The following is a 16,845-nucleotide window of genomic DNA, read 5'->3' as shown; positions in this document are numbered from 1 at the left end:
AGGGAACAGGAGCACCGGATAGTCAGGAACAGGAGGCCGAGCAGGGATCAGGAACACCGGATAGTCCGAAGCCAACAACGACGTTGCTCCCGCAACCTGGGGCCAGGCTGACTGGGCTTTTATCCTCTTCTAAGGCCGGGGGCGGTCCCGGCCCCCAGGAGCCCCGCCTCCTCTGGCCTTAAGGCGAGCACTCCTCCTGGGGGCAACCAGTTCCCTTCGCCTCTCTGCCCTAAGCCTCTGCAGATCAGGAGAGGCCGAAGGGTTACTGGGCCCTGGAGGAGGCTCACCTGTGGCCACTGAGTCGTCAAGCCCCTCTGGGGCCAGAAGGGCTTCACCTGGGGCCAGCTCCTGAAGCTCTGTCACAGGTGCAGGCTCTTCAGCATCTAGGCCTTGCCCCAGTTCAGCCGGCCCTGGAGGCGGGGACTCCAGTGCAGGCTGGGATTCCTCTGGTTCATCCTCTGAATCGGAATCCCAGGCCATCACACGCAGTGAGGACCCCGTAAGGAGTCTCACTGCGGCATTCTGCACCCGCTGGAGTTTCTGGGTCACTCTCAAGGGCAGCCCCACGTAGAGTGAGTTACAATAATCCAGTCTGGAGGTGAGCGTCGCGTGGATCACAGTGACCAGGTCGGGGCAAGAGACATAAGGGACCAACTGCTTAGTTTGGCGGAAATGAAAAAATGCCGCCTATGTTGTCTTCTTGATCCTTGTCCATCCTGGCTGATAAAAGCAAGCCGGGAAGGGCTGGGCGATGGGCTCTGTGGGGTGGTGAATGCTTCTCTCTGTGAGGGAGTCTTCTGAGACCTGCTGAAAGAGGCTGTCATTAAACCACTTAAAAAAAAAATCTTTAGACCTGGCTAATAAGGCCAACTATCACCCAGTCTCAAATCTTCCATTCTTGGGCAAGGTGACTGAGCAGGTGGCTGCTGAACAACTCCAAGCACGCCTGGAGGATGCGGACCATTTGGATCCCTTCCAGTCAGGATTCAGGCCTCACCACGGGACTGAAACTGCCTTGGTCGCACTGGTTGATGATCTCCGGCGGGCTAGGGACAAAGGTGAGAGTTGTTTCCTAGTTCTGCTGGATCTCTCAGTGGCTTTTGATGCCATCGACCATAGCATCTTTCTGGACCATCTTGAGGGGCTGGGAGCTGGGGGCACTGTTATACCAGCTCCATCTGGTATTCAGGATGAGATCCTACCTGCCCGCAGACTGTCTTGCCAGTGGTGCATGCTCTGGTTATCTCCTATTTGGACTACTGCAATGCACTCTACGTGGGGCTACCTCTGAAGGTGGCTCAGAAATTGCAATCACTGTATTTTCTGCTCTATAAGACTCACTTTTCCCCTCCTAAAAAGTAAGGGGAAATGTGTGTGCATCTTATGGAGCGAACGCAGGCTGCTCAGCTATCCCACAAGCCAGAACAGCAAGAGGGATTGCTGCTTTCACTGCGCAGCAATCCCTCTTGCTGTTCTGGCTTCTGAGATTCAGAATAATTTTTTCTTGTTTTCCTCCTTTCCTAAAACTAGGTGCGTCTTGTCGTCCGGTGCGTCTTATAGAGCGAAAAATATGGTAATCCAGAATGCGGCAGCTAGACTGGTGACTGAGAGCGGCCGCCGAGACCATATAACATCAGTCCTGAAAGATCTTCATTGGCTCCCAGTACATTTCCGAGCACAATTCAAAGTGTTGCTGCTGACCTTTAAAGCCCTAAATGGCCTTGGGCCAGTAGACCTGAAGGAGCTTCTCCACCCCCATCATTTTGCCCTGACACAGATCCAGCACCGAGGGCCTTCTGGCCTGTGAGAAGTGAGGTTACAGGGAACCAGGCAGAGGGTTTTCTCGGTAGTAGCGCCTGCCCTGTGGAACGCCCTCCCAAGCAGATGACAAGGCAATAAACAACTATTTTACTTTTAAAAGACAACTGAAGGTGGCCCTGTTTAGGGAAGTTTTTAATGTCTGATGCTGTATTGTTTTTAATATTCTTTTGGAAGCCGACCAGAGTGGCTGGGGAAACCCAGCCAGATGGGTGGGGTAAAAATAATAAATCATTATTATTATTATTATAGTTGTAACCTGCACCTACACAGAAAGGGAGGCATTGAAGATTACATCCAAACTCTTGTCAGAAGGCACTGGCAATTCTCGCAAGGGGTGGGCGTTCTGTTTTCCATCTGGACTCCGCCCAAAACATTGGTCTAGAAAAGCCACTGAGGATCCCCAAGAATCAAAGCATCACTCTCCAGGGAATTGCAGAGATGAAGGTTCTGGTCCTCACCCTCTTCTGCCTCCTCCTTGCAGAGAATGAAGCCAAAAGGTTTGATAGATGTGAACTGGCTAAGCGTATGAAACAGAAAGGGATGGATGTCTATCATGGCACCAGCCTGGCTGACTGTGAGTTTGCTCTTCCTTCCGCTTCATCTTTGCAATTTCTGGTGCTTTAAGGGCAAAGCTGAAATGGGGACTTCTTTTCGGGAAAAGGTTCACACACCCTGCTGCCCATCAAAATGTCCCAACTTTCATTTGTTGTTTGTGCAAATTTCTATTTAAGGCTGATACGGAAGGGGGGGCCATGTCTTCTTCACCTTCTTCTTCGCCACAATATATCAATTTATTTCCAATTGTCAATGTCAAAAGGGACTAAAATCTATAAAATTCATAGAAAATCAACGTGCCAGTTTGCTCAATTTCTCTAGGACTCCATCACACCTCCCCTGTCCAGCATAATCCCTCAAGCAAGGTGTTAAGACCCTAATCCTGTCAAATCGCTCTGATCAGCCTTTCCTCCAGGCAATGTCAGGTGGCAGACTATGCATATTTGGGACCATTGTCTTCTCATCCCCCCGTACTCAGGAAGTGTTTTTCTGTGCATATCTCCGACTCTGCATATTCCCCCTCCCTCCTCCATATGTTAATCCGGTGTAACCCAACCTCTCCTTAATGTATTCATGATGTAATCTGTGTAACCCAACCTTTCCTTAATGTATTCATGATGTAACTGGGATGTATTTTGCACTGTATTCTGGGACATGGAGGGAGTTTCAAAAGTTCATGTCACCCCTTTCTCGCTGTTCAATCTCGCCTTGAACCTGTTGCGCAATAAACTTGGATCTTCTGTAGTTTGCTCCTGTGCCCGGCTGAGCTCATTTTCTTCCGCAGGGACCCCGGACACTTAGTCCGACGAGCTGTGTGGCAGAGTAGCCCCGCACCCAGATTTTAGCCATAACAAAGGCCATGGGGGGGGGTAGACGTTACAGGCAGCTTCCATAGTGAACATTGAAAGAAAGTTTTTGAATTATTCTGTTTCAAATGCTGCAACTTTGACCAAAAAAGTGCACACCGAGCGTATACCCAAATTGTAGCCTTTTTCTTGTCCACTTTGTTCCAGGGGTCTGTACTGCTTTTTATGAAAGCAGATTTGACACCAGTGCCGTTGGGCCACCAGACTCCGATGGCAATCGTGACTATGGAATCTTTCAGATAAACAGCCGCTGGTGGTGCAACAATGGACATCGCCCAACAGCCAATGGGTGTGGGATCTCCTGCAATGGTAAGCAACTTGATACTGCAGGGAATGCTAGCTTACACTTCTTTAATTCAGTTCACATTTGAAGGTGAATCTGCCTAATTTGCACTTTCTGAAATAATACACGGACAAACACACTGCACATTCTTCAAAACTCACACTTCTAATCTTGCAATGCCCTTCTCAAGCCACCTGCATTGGGCACAGTATGCCTACAAATAGATATATTTACAAAAATTACATACAAAAGTACGATTACAAAAAAATGCATACAAAGCTGTCATTCAGGAGAATTTCACACTAAAAAACTGCTGAATTTACATGAAGACTTTTAAAAAAAAGAAATCCCCAACCTACCTACCTCCACCCCCAGGTGTCTCTCTCCAGCTCTCAGGACTGTCCTTAGTCAGTGGTCCCCAATGTTTTTGGTATGGTGACCCACAAATCCAAATTTGCAAGACATGGTGACTACAGATTTATTGTCAAATGAATTTTGGACCTTAGGACTTCCATAAATGGCTGGTACCATTATCTTAATAAGTTTTAAAATGTGTCTCCCACACTTCTCTCTTCCTGTGCCCCCATCTTTGTTGAATTTGTGATGAACTTTTAATGACAGAGTTAATAATAAAAATTAAAACCACATAATGAAATTCAAAATGTTTCACATAGTATAGGTTCCATTTATTTGTTTGAGTTAAAGCCATTGGGGTGAGGGAAAATTGCAGAGAGTACAGTCATTGCTGCTTTCCTCGCCCTCCCCCCAACTTCATGTTTACCATGGAAAGCCAGCTGTTTGTCCTGTTTGTCCTGTCTGTGCCACTAAATATTGTTTTTACATGCAAACATACACACTGGCACTGCTGTTGTTGAATAACACCAGGGAGTACTCCTTGTACCAGGAAAATCTATACAAGGTAGCCAGACGATACTATTGCATACACACAGAGCACACACCTCATCATCATCATCATTATTTATTTATACCCCGCCCATCTGGCTGGGTTTCCTCAGCCACTCTGGGCAGCTTCCAACAAAAGAGTTAAAATACATTAAAACATTAAAAGCTTCCCTAAACAGGGCTGCCTTCAGATGTCTTCTAAAAGCCTGGTAGTTGTTCTCTTTGACATCTGGTGGGAGGGCGTTCTACAGGGCAGGGGCCACCACCGAGAAGGCCCTCTGCCCTGTTCCCTGTAGCTTCGCTTCTCACAGTGAGGGAACCTCCAGAAGGCCCTCGGCGCTGGACCTCAGTGTCCGGGCAGAACAATGGGGGTGGAGACGCTCCTTCAGGTCTATTGGACCGAGGCCGTTTTGGGCTTTAAAGGTCAGCACCAACACTTTGAATTGTGCTTGGAAACGTACTGACACATACAGACCACAGACATACAGGCAAGTTTTGTGTCTCTCGCTCCACCTTATACTGCACAGATATACAATCACTCAGATATGCCTCTCTCTCTCTGCTCAGGCGCTTGTCTTCCTCTCTCTCGTGCACCACACGTGCAAGCGTGCATCCCTCTGCCCTCACCAGCAGCGCAGTGAGGGCTGCCGCCCCCTCCCTGGTTGGGGCGGGGGCCAGGGGGTGGCACGCAGAGCCCCCAGAGGGCGGACAGAGCCCGCCCCCAGCAGGCTCTTTGACTGCTGCGTCCATCCACCTGCCCACCAGACCAGCCTGCCTGTCATGGGTATCTTCTTTTTCTTCTTCTTCTTCTTCTTCTTCTTCTTCTTCTTCTTCTTCTTCTTCTTCTTCTTCTTCTTCTTCTTCTTCTTCTTCTTCTTCTTCTTCTTCTTCCACTTCTTCTTCTTCTTCTTCTTCTTTCACTTCTTCTTCTTCTTCTTCTTCTTCTTCTTCTTCTTCTTCTTCTTCTTCTTCTTCTTCTTCTTCTTCTTCTTCTTCTTCTTCTTCTTCTTTCACTTCTTCTTCTTCTTCTTCTTCTTTCACTTCTTCTTCTTCTTTCACTTCTTCTTTTTCTTCTTCTTCTTCTTCTTCTTCTTCTTCTTCTTCTTCTTCTTCTTTCACTTCTTCTTTTTCTTCTTCTTCTTCTTCTTCTTCTTCTTCTTCTTCTTCTTTCACTTCTTCTTCTTCTTCTTCTTCTTCTTCTTTCACTTCTTCTTCTTCTTCTTCTTCTTCTTCTTCTTCTTCTTCTTCTTTCACTTCTTCTTCTTCTTCTTCTTCTTCTTCTTCTTCTTCTTTCACTAGTTCTTCTTCTTCTTCTTCTTCTTCTTCTTCTTCTTCTTCTTCTTTCACTTCTTCTTTTTCTTCTTCTTCTTCTTCTTTCACTTCTTCTTCTTCTTCTTCTTCTTTCACTTCTTCTTCTTCTTCTTCTTCTTCTTCTTCTTCTTCTTCTTCTTCTTTCACTTCTTCTTCTTCTTCTTCTTCTTCTTCTTCTTCTTCTTCTTCTTCTTCTTTCACTTCTTCTTCTTCTTCTTCTTCTTCTTCTTCTTCTTCTTCTTTCACTTCTTCTTCTTCTTCTTCTTCTTCTTCTTCTTCTTCTTCTTCTTTCACTTCTTCTTCTTCTTCTTCTTCTTCTTCTTCTTCTTCTTCTTCTTCTTCTTCGTCTTCTTCTTCTTCTTCTTCTTCTTCTTCTTCTTCTTCTTCTTCTCCTTCTTCTTCTTCTTCTTCTTCTTCTCCTTCTTCTTCTTCTTCTTCTTCTTCTTCTTCTTCTTCTTCTTCTTCTTCTCCTTCTTCTTCTTCTTCTTCTTCTTCTTCTCCTTCTTCTTCTTCTTCTTCTTCTTCTTCTTCTTCTTCTTCTTCTTCTTCTTCTTCTTCTTCTGTGGCAATCACTCGTAGCCGAGTTAGATTGTCTACCATAAACATGGTTTTAACAGTGAATTGTAGAGGCCAATTCTGGATCCACACGTCCTTCCACAGGGGGGACATTGGTTTCTGGGCAGGAGATGATCATGGTGAGGATTGGCCAAGCGTGCCTTCCTCTTAGCACGTTTCTCCCTTGTGTCCTGAGTTCGAGTGTCTTCAAAGCCCAGGACACCTTTGGTCAAGGCTGGTCTCCAGTTGCAGTGCTCACAGGCCAGTGTTTCCCGATTGTTGCCTGCTGCTGTGCCTCAGCTGCCAGGGCTCGGTGCCTGTCGTGGGGATACCTGATTGCACACCCTCAAAAATGTGTGCTGGGGCAATCACCCCTCTGGCTCCTCCACGCTACACCTCAGCCCCTCTCACACACAGACTCACACTGCCCTCTTCCCTTCTGACCACACACACCTGTAACCCCTTTTTCTCACTTGCACAAAACAACATGTAAATCTGTCCCTCCCTTCTTCCATCACACACACATCACAAATACATCTCTCCCACCTCCCTCACACAACTTGCACATCTCTCTCTGAGTCACACACACACATTACTTGAGCGCTAATATCCCTACTCTAAAAAGCATCTTCATAGGGCTAAAGAACCATCTGCCAGCAGCGCCACCTAGTGGGCAGCGACACCCCTTGCCATCCGAGGAGACCTCTGCCTCTCCTTTACTTCTCCAACCCTTTTAAAACAAGACATCCCAGCACAAGGCAAAGGAGGCACCTGCTTGTGGCTGATGGATAGCAGAGTCCTGAATGTGCCGGGGCAGCCCTGCTGCTCCTCCCCATCCCACCCCTTCCATTTAGTCTTACTTACCATGGGACAAACAAGGCAGTCTTTGCTTGCTGGCAGGCAGCAGCAGCAGCCGGAGCGTGCAGGGATCACCCTACATCTCCTTCCTTCCTTTCATTTTATTTCAAGTAATCTGGAGGCAGGCAGCTGTGTGAAGAAAGGTCCTAGCACTCCTTACCAAAGTATTCCAACTGAAGAACTCGACCCACTTCAGCTGGTTTGGCTGCCCACTTGCAGGTCGGGACCCACAGGCTGGGAAACATGGCCCTAGGCCATGACTTTGATGTTTGATGCCTGCTTGAATCTAAGGCTATGGCTCTGGGAGAAGGCAGACCCCCTTTGGGGTGTTGACGCTGTGAACCCCTTCATGGCAGGCCCAGGTGTAGGTATGTGTAAGTAAACCATATAATATTGGTCACGTTGGCCCCCTCCAAGGATGCAGGTCTGGGGGTGGGGTGCAAAATTGTGCCTCTCCACTCTGGTTCAGAGTGGCTCGCATCCCACCAGGCCATCAGCGTGTTCCCCAGACCACTGGGCAATACAGCTCCTTACCCAGGGTTCGAGGGACAAGGAGGGTGTTGATGCAGGGCAGAAGAGGAGGCAGCCATGGGCATAGCCATGAGGGGGCAGGGAGGCAGAAAGAAAGACTGAACTAACTGACCAATCACGTCCAAAAAATGGAACTGCTGTGTCCTTGACCTCTGACATTTGACCTCTAACCCTCTAATTCAGGCTTGGAGTTGGATGGACCTCTAGGAAAAGGCATTCCACAGTTCAGAGGCAGCCTCTGCAACCTTGGGGTGTTTGTATTCTGGGGTTTGCATTTTAGGAATCCCCAGTAACCTCCTTTGCTTTCTGACAAATCTTTGCCAGCGTTCTTAAATGATGACATCACAGATGATATTAACTGTGCCAAGAGGATTGTCCGTGACCCCCAAGGGATGAACGCCTGGTAAGTGCTAATGTCTCAGTGCTTGGAACATTCAATACCAGCCAAGTTTACACATAACTGTGAAGAGGAAGGTGGTTTCACTTGACTGTTGTATAGCTGGCAGCTAAAGATCCTTCCCCAATAGGCACTGACAAAGGCCAAAGATGCTTCCTTACATGTACAGCCAGTAGTGCCCTCACTGCTCTGGGACCCTGCTGCCCTTCTCCGCTTCCTCTGAGTAACTGGCAGCATCACACAGTGCTGGGAAGCCAGGAAAAGACCGCAGCGCCCCCCCCCCCCCGCATCACAAAGCCAGCCACCACTGTATGCAGCAAACACTTGGTAGCTGTCTTGGTGGGGATTTAAGGAAATGATTTGGCAACTGAGCCAATGTGGAGTAGTGGTAAGAGAGGACCTGGGAGACCAGAGATCAAATCCTGACTCAGCCAGGAAGTTCACAGGTTGACATTGAGTCAGTCACTGTCTCACAACCCAGCCGACAGTGTTTTTCTAAGGGGAAGAACCATGTATGCCACCTTGAGCTCCTTGGAGAAAAGGTGGGGTATAAACGTAGTAATACATAAATTGGAATGCAGGAAAGGAGGAGACAGTCTGAGTTCTGCCATGGGCTGGAGCGAAGTCCTGGGGCAGGTGGTTCACTTCCCAAGTTTGCTTGGAGGTCTTTCACAGAAGGCTATCAATGCTTAGCAGCCACAATGACTCTGTTCCACCTCTGTTTCACTCACTGGATCATCACCTTGTCGTGGTGTGAGGGCTTGCACGTTGTCGTACTCCCAGCAGGGTCCCCCAAGGCGGTAGGGTCAAAGGGGAGGAGCTAGACAAAGAATGATCCAAGACGTCCTCAGTGGCAGGACCGTGAAATCTGGAAGCCCCTAGTCATGAACCGGCACATGGGAGGTGGATACAGATTCAGTTGCTCAGACTCAAGGAATGAGGCAGTTGAGCAGCTCGACAGCTGTATCAATGACTGAGCAGTAAAGTTCCATGGGATGAGATGGGAAGCAAAATTTGCTAGAAGGGCACCATGGGCTGTTAATAGGTAGGCTTCCTGTTGACCGCTTAAACTGATCATCAGCATGAACAGAAAGAATGACCCTGCAGCTGACCCAAATGCCTCACTTGGAAATGTTGTGGAGCTTTTAAAGAAGATCCACCTCACTTGTAGTTAGTTATACAAGCAACAGTCACGTGGCTTCCCTTGCTTCATTTTTTGCTCTCATTCTGACTTTTAGGGTTGCTTGGAGGGAACATTGCAAAGGAAAAGATCTCTCTGAGTGGACAAAAGATTGCAATCTCTGAGTTCCATGGTCCTGAATGAATTCCAGCATTTCTCTTGAGATCCCCTTTGATGAAACATCTACCTACTGCCATATAATCAAAATCCAGCTGCTTCTTTCTAGGCTAGCATTTGCATGTTGTGCCCCACCCCATGGTGGAGGGAAATGGCCCTCTCTCTATATGAGGGAAAGTGATTATTATTTGTAAGTGTGTCTGGGGTGGTGAGTCATCTTGCTTTGGATTGAGAGCTTCTCGGCTTGAAAATCTTCAATAAACTGAACATAAACAAAACTCTTTTCTTGCTTGATTGGTAAATAGAAACAACAGAATTAGGTTAAGCATCATCGTCTCATCATAATTTGCAGGGAGGTGCAGAGGCGTATCTAGGTCCCTTGCACCCCAACAAGGAGCTGTATGGGCACACACACCCCAGAAAAATCACTTCTCGCACATGTGATCTTGCTGCGACAGCAGCAACGCACTGCCACACACATACACATCATAATTTCCCGCAGTCTACCTTCATGCTTCCTTGCCATCTCTCCCACCACTCAGCTCCCAGCTCTTGTCTAAACTCATGACCTTATACAGATAACTAGTGACAGATTTCTGGGGTGACTTACAAATGTCAGATGGATTGGAAAATGGGCCTCAAGTTTGCAGTCAGTTTAAAATTGGAACACATCCTAGAATATTCCCATTATTTCCTGACTGACTTTCTCCTGCTTATTACTTCTGGTACATCTTATTATGAAGTTTTCCAGGCACTCTATTATCCCTTCAAATGGCCAGGCCTGCCTTGATTTGGACTGGGTCTGCAGTGCTGAGGAAGAGGCCTAACCCTTTCTCCCCACATCAGGTGCAACTGCCTTCCTGAAGATGTCAGCTGAGGGGGAAACTCCAACGTCAGGTGTGGCACCACATGATAGCTATATCAAGCAACACACGTCTCTCCTCTTAAGTGCAGGGGCACTGCTGGGTTTAAGCAGGGTTGGGCAATGGGGGTCAGGGGCATGATGGATGAGGCCATACATTTCCCACTGCAGTCATAAATGTCTGCCCACATACTTCAGCAAAATAGTAGTCTGGCTACGAACAGAATTGCTGTGCTTGGATGGAGAATGACACGTCAGACGTGAAACCTAAAACTGGATGTAAGTAGGAGCCCAGGGTCCTTCTGACCCCATGTCTTTCTGCTTGAGCTTTAAAAATGGGGATGTTCCAGCTTTGCAAACAGTTTTTGGAAATATTCCTTATTTCCCCAACGGCTCAACAGAATTGAACCTTGTTCTGGTGGTATGGATTTATTCGGTTGGGGTGGTGCACATCTCTTTGTTTTGTTAATGGAGAAATCCGAGGGCTCCCTTGGACAAAAAAACAAGGACACCAGCCAGGAATACCAGAGCAAAACAGCAGCCAGTAGGCTTGGTCTTGATTGAAGACTGTCGTGACAGGACTCCCACCTGCCACCAGGTGGAACAAAATGGAAGCCCAGAACAAAAGAAGACCCCAACTTTTATTAGTTACTAATCCTCCAAGCTACACCCCTAGAACTACATCACAACTACATCTTGACTACATCATTGACACATCACAAAAAGGAGGGGTTGAGGGAGGAGTTGTGGCGGTAATACTTGTATCTGAGTATCTTGTCCCCTGGCTGGTTCCTCCCCCCCCCCCCCCCGAGTCATTTCCAGAGGACAAAGGGGAGTTGGCAGTTGGCCACCCACAGCTTCACTTGCTTTTGGATACAAACTGAGTCAAGTACATACATTTTTAAATACTTTGGTTGTTACATTCTTCAAAACTACATTTTGGATACATTCAGAAAAGTACAGCTCAACATTTCAGTAAAAACATTTCAGTAAAGATACATTCACGATTACATTTTGTAAGGAAATACAAAGATACACTTTTTGGAGAAGGAGATACATCTCAGGAAGGGCACCTCAGCAAGTAGATTCAGACATAGCAAAAGGCACATTCAATCACATTCCCCTAAACATGAAAAGATGCATTCTTCAAGGCACCGTTTATTCCTCTTGTGGGGCTTTTTGGGGGGCATGATATAATTCTGCTATGAGTGGGGTCATCTCCCTTGATTCCCCTCTCCGCCCCTGACTCAACGGCTTTGCTCACTTCGGAGGTCGCCCAAATGAGCGCCCGGCCAAGGATAGGCAAGCTCTATGGCGGAACCGCTCTACGGCGCAGAAATAAGACTCTATGGTCACTTCCCGCACTACAGAGCCGGAGGCGCTTTGCGGCCCAGAGAGGCGTCCCAGGCCGTGCAATGCGGGGCGGGGCCTCTGTCGTTGACACCGGAAGTTCTCCCTCCGGCAATCTTTTCCTTCCTTTTCAGGCTTCGTCCCGCCCTTGCGGCCAATCAACGTAGAGCAGCTCGACTCCTCCCCGGGGCGTCACCGGGAGGGCGCCGCCTCCGTCGCCCAATGAGGAGAGAGGCGTGGCCCTCTCGCCCCGTCGCCCAATCGGAAGAGGAGCCGCTTGAGGGGCGGCGCCCTTGGCCAGTCGGGGGACGCGGCCTGTGCGCTTCCTTGCCCTCCCTCGGAGGCCGCCTCCTCCCCCCGCTCAGACGCGAAAGCGGCCCTCGAAACCCTTCAGGGCTGGCGCCAGGCCACGCCCCGGAAGTCCGGGCTCGCCCGTGACCCGGGACCATAGAGTCGGGAGGGATCCCGGGGGTCTTCCTAGAGAGAGCGGGTGCCTGGGCGCAGGATGGCTCCGGCGGGGCTGCTGCGGGCGCTGGCGGCTCCTCTGCGCTGGGGTAGGTGGGCGCCGGAGAGCCCCTTGCCCTGCTCCGTGCGCCCCGGGCGGGAGGGGGCGGGAAGGGGGGAGAGCCGCGGGCTCCGGAGGGACCTCAGCCCCCGCCCCCCCCGCCTGGCCTGGCCTGGGCAGGGCGCCTCTCCGATCAGGTTCTGACCAGGGAGTCTGCAGAGCACAGCCATCATCGAGAGCCCTCCTCTCCTCCTCTGTAGATTTGTCTTAAGCGGTGGCCATCGCTGCTTCCTGGAGGAGCAAGTTCCACAGTTGAACTGCCCCGCGTCCAAAAAGTCTCCCTTTTATCTGTCCTGAATCTTCTAATATTTCGCTTCATTGCATGTCCATGAGTTCCTAAGGAGAAAGAGAGACGCTTTTCTCCACCCACTCTCTCCATGCCGGACTTAACTTTATCAACTTCTACCATGTTGCCTCTAACTCACCTAAGCCAAGAGGCTCCAATTGCCACAACCTTTCTTCCGGGGGGGGGTCTCTCCATCCCCTTGATCGTTTGGGTGGCCCTTTCCTGACCCTTGTATTTTTCTTTTGCCAGGAGCAGCTGCCCTCCCTCGCAGCTTCATTCCACCACCCTGGCCGGTGCTGCCACCCCCGAGCTGCTCTATGGCCACCCTCAACCAGATGCACCGCAAAGGCCGCCCCAAGCTGCCTCCGCCAAAGCCCGGCCCCACCAGTGGCTGCCCCCAGCTCAAAGGGGTGGTGCTGAAGACCATGATCCGAAAGCCCAAGAAGCCTAACTCGGCCAACCGCAAGTGTGCCCGTGTGCGGCTCAGCAACGGCAAGGAGGCCATCTGCTTCATCCCGGGCGAAGGGCACAACCTGCAGGAGCACAGCATCGTCCTGGTGGAGGGCGGGAGGACGCAGGACCTGCCAGGGGTCAAGCTCAAGGTCGTGCGGGGAAAGTATGACTGTGCCCATGTACAGAAGAAGAAGTGAGCCCAGACTGGGCCAGGCATGGAGCCAACTGGGCCTGCCTCTAGGGCTGTGGATTGCAGTGAAGGAGGCAAAGGATCTCTCTCTGGGAGAAAACTTCCATTCCTGGAGACTTGGCTTGGAGGGTGCCTGGAACTCTTCCAGCTGGAATTTTTCAAGGCATTTGGCTGCCTCTTTCTTCTTATATGTATAGATGGCAGGGGCAGCATGCCAAGAGAATGAGGAGAACTCCAAGGCATGGTGTGGGGGAGAGGGAAGGTTTTGTGTTCCTAAATAAAGAGTGCCATGATAACTTCCCTGCCTCAGTCTTTTGGAGAGGTGGATTCAAGGCCGCGTGCTCCTCTTAGAGTGCTACATTGCAGGGGGTTGGACTAGATGCTGCCTTGGGTTCTTTCCAACTCTGCAATTCTACACTCACGCTTGCCCTGGCCTGTTTCATACTCAGTCTCTCCTGTAGTTTCCCCAAATATTCTTTGATCTTATGACTGTCGGGGACATTCCCAGATATCTTAATTTGGTTGGAATTATTTTTTGGAAGGAAACTAGATCAGCACGGTTCAGCATAGCTTCCCGTTGATCTTTTGCTCCCGTTGATCTTTGGCAACTCTGGGGAAGGTCAGAGGCTTCCTGAAGTGGTGTGAAGTCTACCTTGGTTTCCTTTCTTTTAGAAGCAGGTCACAGCTACATGTCTCTCTCCACCACCACAGCAGATGCAAGCTGCCTTCATATTCTGGGACTGTGTGTGTCAATAAGGGAAAACACACCAAACCATTAATCTCTTCCTTCATTTCCTTTCTCCCTTCTTTGCTGTCAGCAACATACAATTATGAGACAAAACACAGAATAGGGATTGAAAACTGGACAATGTTAGTAAAATCCTTTATTCTCTTAACATTACAGTGGTGCCTCGCAAGACGAAATTAATTCGTTCCGCAAGTTCTTTCGTCTTGCGAGTTTTTCGTCTTGCGAAGCGCGGTTTCCCATAGGAATGCATTGAAAATCAATCAATGCGTTCCTATGGAAACCGCCTTCAGACCAGGTCCGGGGACAGTCTGTCCCCCAACCTCTTCTGAAGGCTGGGTGGGGGGCGGACAAGGGAGCAAAGCCTTTCGGCCCCCGCCGGCCTTCCTGGACCTCTTCTGAAGGCCGGAGGGGGGGGGGAAAGGCTTTGCTCCCCACCGCCAGCATTTAAAAGAGGTCCCCGGAGATTTCCCTATGGGCTTTCTTCTTGCGAAGCAAGCCCATAGGGAAATTCGTCTAGCGAAGCGACGCAAAAACCGAAAAACCCTTTCGTCTTGCGGGTTTTTCGTCTTGCGAGGCATTCGTCTTGCGGGGCACCACTGTAGTCTTGCTGGATTCCAGACTGTCCATACTTATCATTTGATATGGGTGCTCCTAAGAGAAGCTGTTTCTGATGCTTAGAGATCACCCTTTGTCAGGTTTAAGGATTGTGCACCATCTTCAGAAACAGGAGGCAAAAATTCTGTGGCAGAATCCCAGCCAGTTTTGCTTTAGTCTTAGGTATCCATCATTCACAGAAAGGTATTGCTAGATGTCCCTGCAGAGTCTGCGGTGGCCCTTTCACTGTACCCACACATAGCTGTCAACATTTCCCTTTTTAAAGGGAAATAAATTCCCTTATTTCGAATAGGATTCCTTGCAAGAAAAGGGAAAAGTTGACAGCTATGTACCCACAGCTTGCCTTAGGGCAAGGCAAGTCTCCTTGGACAGAATGGCCATAGATACAGCAGCGACTCTTGCCCTTCGTGAAGCAGCCCGGTAATACTGATCTCAAATATTTGCTTGCTTGTTTTCTCCTTTATTTATTAGATTTTATACCCCTCAAAACCTTGACCTGGCTAGTTATGATTTTGCCTCCCTGTGTGTGCCTAGAGGGCTGGCAACTGCTGTTACGGTGGCATTCTACTAGGGAGAGCTCGAAGCACTGGTTGTGGAAAGTTAATGGCAGCATGGATGCAAGCGCCTCTGTGCTTAGCTGCTGAGAAGGTGTTTTGCCGCAATGTTCAGCAGCAGAGAAATTGCACCCACTTCAATGGTTATAGCTACCCAAGCGCAGCATCCCCTGAACGTTAACGGTACACCAGGGAGAGATTTTCTTGCTGCAACAAAGGTCTTGCCACAGTGCCTTCAAGGACCATTCAGGGGCAAGATGCACACAGAGTGGCGATGCTCACTGATGCAACAGGATGTGCCTGTATCCTCTTTGCTGGTTGGACGAGCGCTGGATCATTACCCAGTTGCTCTCTGCCCAACCAGACCCAAAGACCAGTCACTTGTTTGGCCAAAGCCAGAATGATAGAGCAAGGTCTCTTTTCCCCGAGTCCGGCTGAGGAGGCAGAAACTGGTCTCTTCTACCTGACTTGCAACTCTCCCTTCCTGGACTGGAGCATCTGCTGCTGCTGCCGCTGCAGCAAGCGCCTCCTCCTGTGCCCATTGCAGGACTTCTCTGAGACAGGTTGAAAAACACTCCTGGAGGTGTAGGGAATAATTGTAATTGCTGAGGGGAAGACACCCCTCACATGCTCAGAGGCACTCTTAAGTATAAAGAATGGGCAGGAATAACAGAAATTAACAGGAGGACAAGTTGGCTGCACTGATGGGCAACAGGGAGAGGAGCCCTGCTAGCTATGGTGCCCACGGTTCCCTCAAATGTGAGAATCAAGGTGCCTAACCAGTGGCTCTCCTCAGTTCAAACACTGGCTGATGGTCAAGGATGATGGGAATTGTAGTCTCTCGTCTGGAGAGGCACTGGTTCTCCGCCCCTGCTCTAGAAAATGTGCAGTGGGCTTTGGGTGCAGACCTCTGGGCAAGAGAGCTTGGCAAACTCTGGCAAACTGAAGCAGCAGAACCCCTCGTCGCTGAGGCCAACCGCAGGCCTGGGCTTTGGGGAGGAGGGGGCAACAAGGGTCTTCCTGGGTGGAGAGGGGCTCCCCACAGGGCTCAGGCGCTTGCCAGGGGCAGAAGAGGACATACAGCCCTTGGGCAAGAGTTCCCAGCCTGAGCTCGGAGGGCGAGTCGTTTTATGGGGCGGGACTTAATTTTGCACATTTCTTCAGGGAGCGGTCTTAAGAATATGTTTCTGGGCGTGAAGAATTCAAATTTCTTAAGTTTGTGACTAGATAACGTTTAGCTTGGCAAATCTGCATTTGATGAAAAAGCACATCAACTGCTTTCGGAAAATCAAATAATTTTAATTTTACCTTTTGAAAGTGTCAGGTAATGCTAAAAATGAATAGTATTAATAAATAAAAGTAAAAATATTAATATAAAATATAAGTGCAGTCATTTTTAATGATGTCCATGCCATCTTACACATAGTTTACTTACCAAGCAAAACTAAGTTATATTAATTTAACCAAGAAATCTTTTGAATTCCCAAGTCATTACAACTTTGTTGTAAAAATCAGCACACCCTACTGAACTTGTCCCTTCACTGCGCCCCACCCCAGCCCTTGTGTTTCTTGTGCTCATTCACATCCTGCACCAAGCCCTGTTTTGCAAAGGGAACTGGGGGCCCCCTGCCCCCCCGATCCTGCCACCCTCATTCATGACTGGGGAAACCTGAGAAATTTCACATTTAAGACACACCCACCAAAGTCCTTTCAAGAAGAACAAGGATTTATTGAGGTCCAGGGTGAAAACTTCCTACTAAGCCAATTTTTATAAAAGGTTTATAAAAGGTCAAAACAGTGCAACCGGTAAGCAGGGGGACTTCACCGAGGGGGACCCCTGGAGGC

General features: G+C 49.1%; 2 protein-coding genes across 2 annotated transcripts; both read left to right on the top strand.

The window, feature by feature from the left end:
- The first annotated feature begins 2,219 nt into the window (after positions 1-2,219).
- Positions 2,220-9,655, top strand: LOC309353352 (lysozyme C, milk isozyme-like). Its single transcript, XM_081882763.1, has 4 exons — positions 2,220-2,395; positions 3,390-3,551; positions 8,008-8,086; positions 9,319-9,655. Exons 1-4 carry the CDS (start codon positions 2,260-2,262, stop codon positions 9,383-9,385), a joined length of 444 nt encoding a protein of 147 aa, XP_081738889.1. The 5' UTR covers positions 2,220-2,259; the 3' UTR covers positions 9,386-9,655.
- Positions 9,656-12,022: 2,367 nt separating this feature from the next.
- On the top strand, positions 12,023-13,379 carry MRPS12 (mitochondrial ribosomal protein S12). The gene is made up of 2 exons (XM_081882762.1): positions 12,023-12,143; positions 12,690-13,379. The coding sequence occupies exons 1-2, from the start codon at positions 12,095-12,097 to the stop codon at positions 13,088-13,090; spliced, it is 450 nt and encodes a 149-aa protein (XP_081738888.1). The 5' UTR covers positions 12,023-12,094; the 3' UTR covers positions 13,091-13,379.
- The last annotated feature ends 3,466 nt before the right edge of the window (positions 13,380-16,845 follow it).

Source organism: Podarcis melisellensis, assembly GCF_964234715.1.
Source record: "Podarcis melisellensis genome assembly, chromosome: 12".
NCBI lineage: Eukaryota > Metazoa > Chordata > Lepidosauria > Squamata > Lacertidae > Podarcis > Podarcis melisellensis.
This window is presented reverse-complemented; position numbering and strand designations above follow the sequence as displayed.

Coding starts and splice junctions, on each gene's coding strand:
- LOC309353352 (XM_081882763.1), top strand. CDS start 2,260: ATGAAGGTTCTGGTCCTCACCCTCTTCTGCCTCCTCCTTGCAGAGAAT. Junction 3,552..8,007: donor GTGTGGGATCTCCTGCAATG/GTAAGCAACTTG, acceptor AATCTTTGCCAG/CGTTCTTAAATGATGACATC. Junction 8,087..9,318: donor CCCCAAGGGATGAACGCCTG/GTAAGTGCTAAT, acceptor TCTGACTTTTAG/GGTTGCTTGGAGGGAACATT.
- MRPS12 (XM_081882762.1), top strand. CDS start 12,095: ATGGCTCCGGCGGGGCTGCTGCGGGCGCTGGCGGCTCCTCTGCGCTGG. Junction 12,144..12,689: donor GGCGGCTCCTCTGCGCTGGG/GTAGGTGGGCGC, acceptor TTCTTTTGCCAG/GAGCAGCTGCCCTCCCTCGC.